Source organism: Anneissia japonica, unplaced genomic scaffold (assembly GCF_011630105.1).
Source record: "Anneissia japonica isolate Jap-2015-1 unplaced genomic scaffold, ASM1163010v1 scaffold23521_len3238_cov189, whole genome shotgun sequence".
In the NCBI taxonomy this organism is placed as follows: Eukaryota; Metazoa; Echinodermata; class Crinoidea; order Comatulida; family Comatulidae; genus Anneissia; species Anneissia japonica.
In genome coordinates this window covers 1-1518 of record NW_022688905.1, presented here as the reverse complement: position 1 = coordinate 1518, position 1518 = coordinate 1, and the positions used below count along the sequence as shown (strand labels likewise).

General features: G+C 39.4%; 1 protein-coding gene across 1 annotated transcript in view; it reads right to left on the bottom strand.

Annotated features, from left to right (window-relative positions):
* The window catches only part of LOC117124254 (uncharacterized protein K02A2.6-like), a 2337-nt gene extending 971 nt beyond the window's left edge, over positions 1-1366 (bottom strand). The window contains exon 1 of the mRNA XM_033270413.1: positions 86-1366. Within this exon, the coding sequence (XP_033126304.1) occupies positions 86-1366 (1281 nt within the window). The remainder of the gene's footprint in view (positions 1-85) is intronic.
* Between the last annotated feature and the right edge of the window lie 152 nt (positions 1367-1518).

Here is a 1518-nt window from a genome sequence, read left to right as displayed (position 1 = left end):
TAAAAATCTTCCCGCCCTCAAGGGTAGCAAAAAGATCTTCTGCTGTAGGTAAGGAATGATGTGAATCAACTAACACTTTATTTACCGTAACCTTATAATCCCCACACAACCGTACTTTACCATCACCCTTCGGTACAACTACTATGGGGGAAGCCCCTTGGTCTAACCCTGGCCACCATAAGTAGCTTCGAGCTAACCCTTTCATTCTACATATGCCCAGGTGCTGTTCATGTAAGTCATTTAATAATGTTGACCTAAATTTGCCAGGTATTACTACTCGTAATTCCCACAAAATACACCTCTTGTCAACTGACAATTCATTTCTGCGTATGAAGAAAGGCTGTATCTCTTTATCCTTAACATGGTTTGGCCAACCATTCAAAACGTAATCATACACCTTAGCTAATAAAGGATCTTTGATTGTTGCTTTACCAATATCATTTGCCGTTATAGGTAAGTCATCAACATATGAGAAATAATTTACTTCTACATGTTCATCTCTAGAATCTTTGGTTGGTAACCTAGATAACATATCTGCATTACAGTGATCATTAGATTTCCTATAGACGATGTCATATTTGTACGCTGACAATAGTAACGCCCAACGCTGCATTCTTGCTGCAGCCAAAGTGGGCACAGGGGATTCAGGGTTTAATATAGCAGTAAGTGGCTTATGATCGGTGATCAAAACAAAACGTCTCCCATATAAGTATTTATGGAATTTTCTGACACCATACACTATGGATAGTGCCTCGCGTTCAATTTGCGCATAGTTTTGTTCACTGTTAGATAGTGTCCGCGACGCAAAAGCAATGGGGCGTTCCTTACCATTTGGCATTATGTGCGAGATAACCGCACCCACACCGTACGGAGAAGCATCGCACGCTAACCTCAATTCCCTGTTTACATCATAATGTACTAGCAATGAGTTATCTAGTATTAATTTTTTACTATTTTGGAATGCAACCTCGCAACCCTTATCCCAGCACCAAGGTGTCTGTTTGCGCAATAGCGCATTTAACGGATTTATAACCGTAGATACATTTGGAAAAAATTTCCCGTAGTAATTTAGTAAGCCTAAATAGGAGCGCAATTCGGTAATGTTTGTGGGACTGGATGCTTGTGCAATCGCTTCTACCTTGTCTGAAGTAGGGTGTATACCATTTCCATCTATTTTGTGACCCAAATAGACTACTGATGGTTTACCAATTTCACACTTCTGTTTTTTAACTCTCACACCATATTTCTCTAACCGTTGAAATACTTGGTTTAATCTAACCCAATGTTCTGACTCAGATGGTGCAGATATTAAAATGTCATCAAGGTAACATTCTACTCCGGGAATTCCCTGTAATATTTGGTCCATCACACACTGGAATATTCCTGGTGCAGATGATATTCCAAATGGAAGGCGATTTAATTGGAATAGACCCAGGTGCGTATTTATTGTGATATACTTCCTTGATTCACTATCCAAGCTTAATTGTAAATAAGCATTGGTAAGATCAAGGGTGGTAA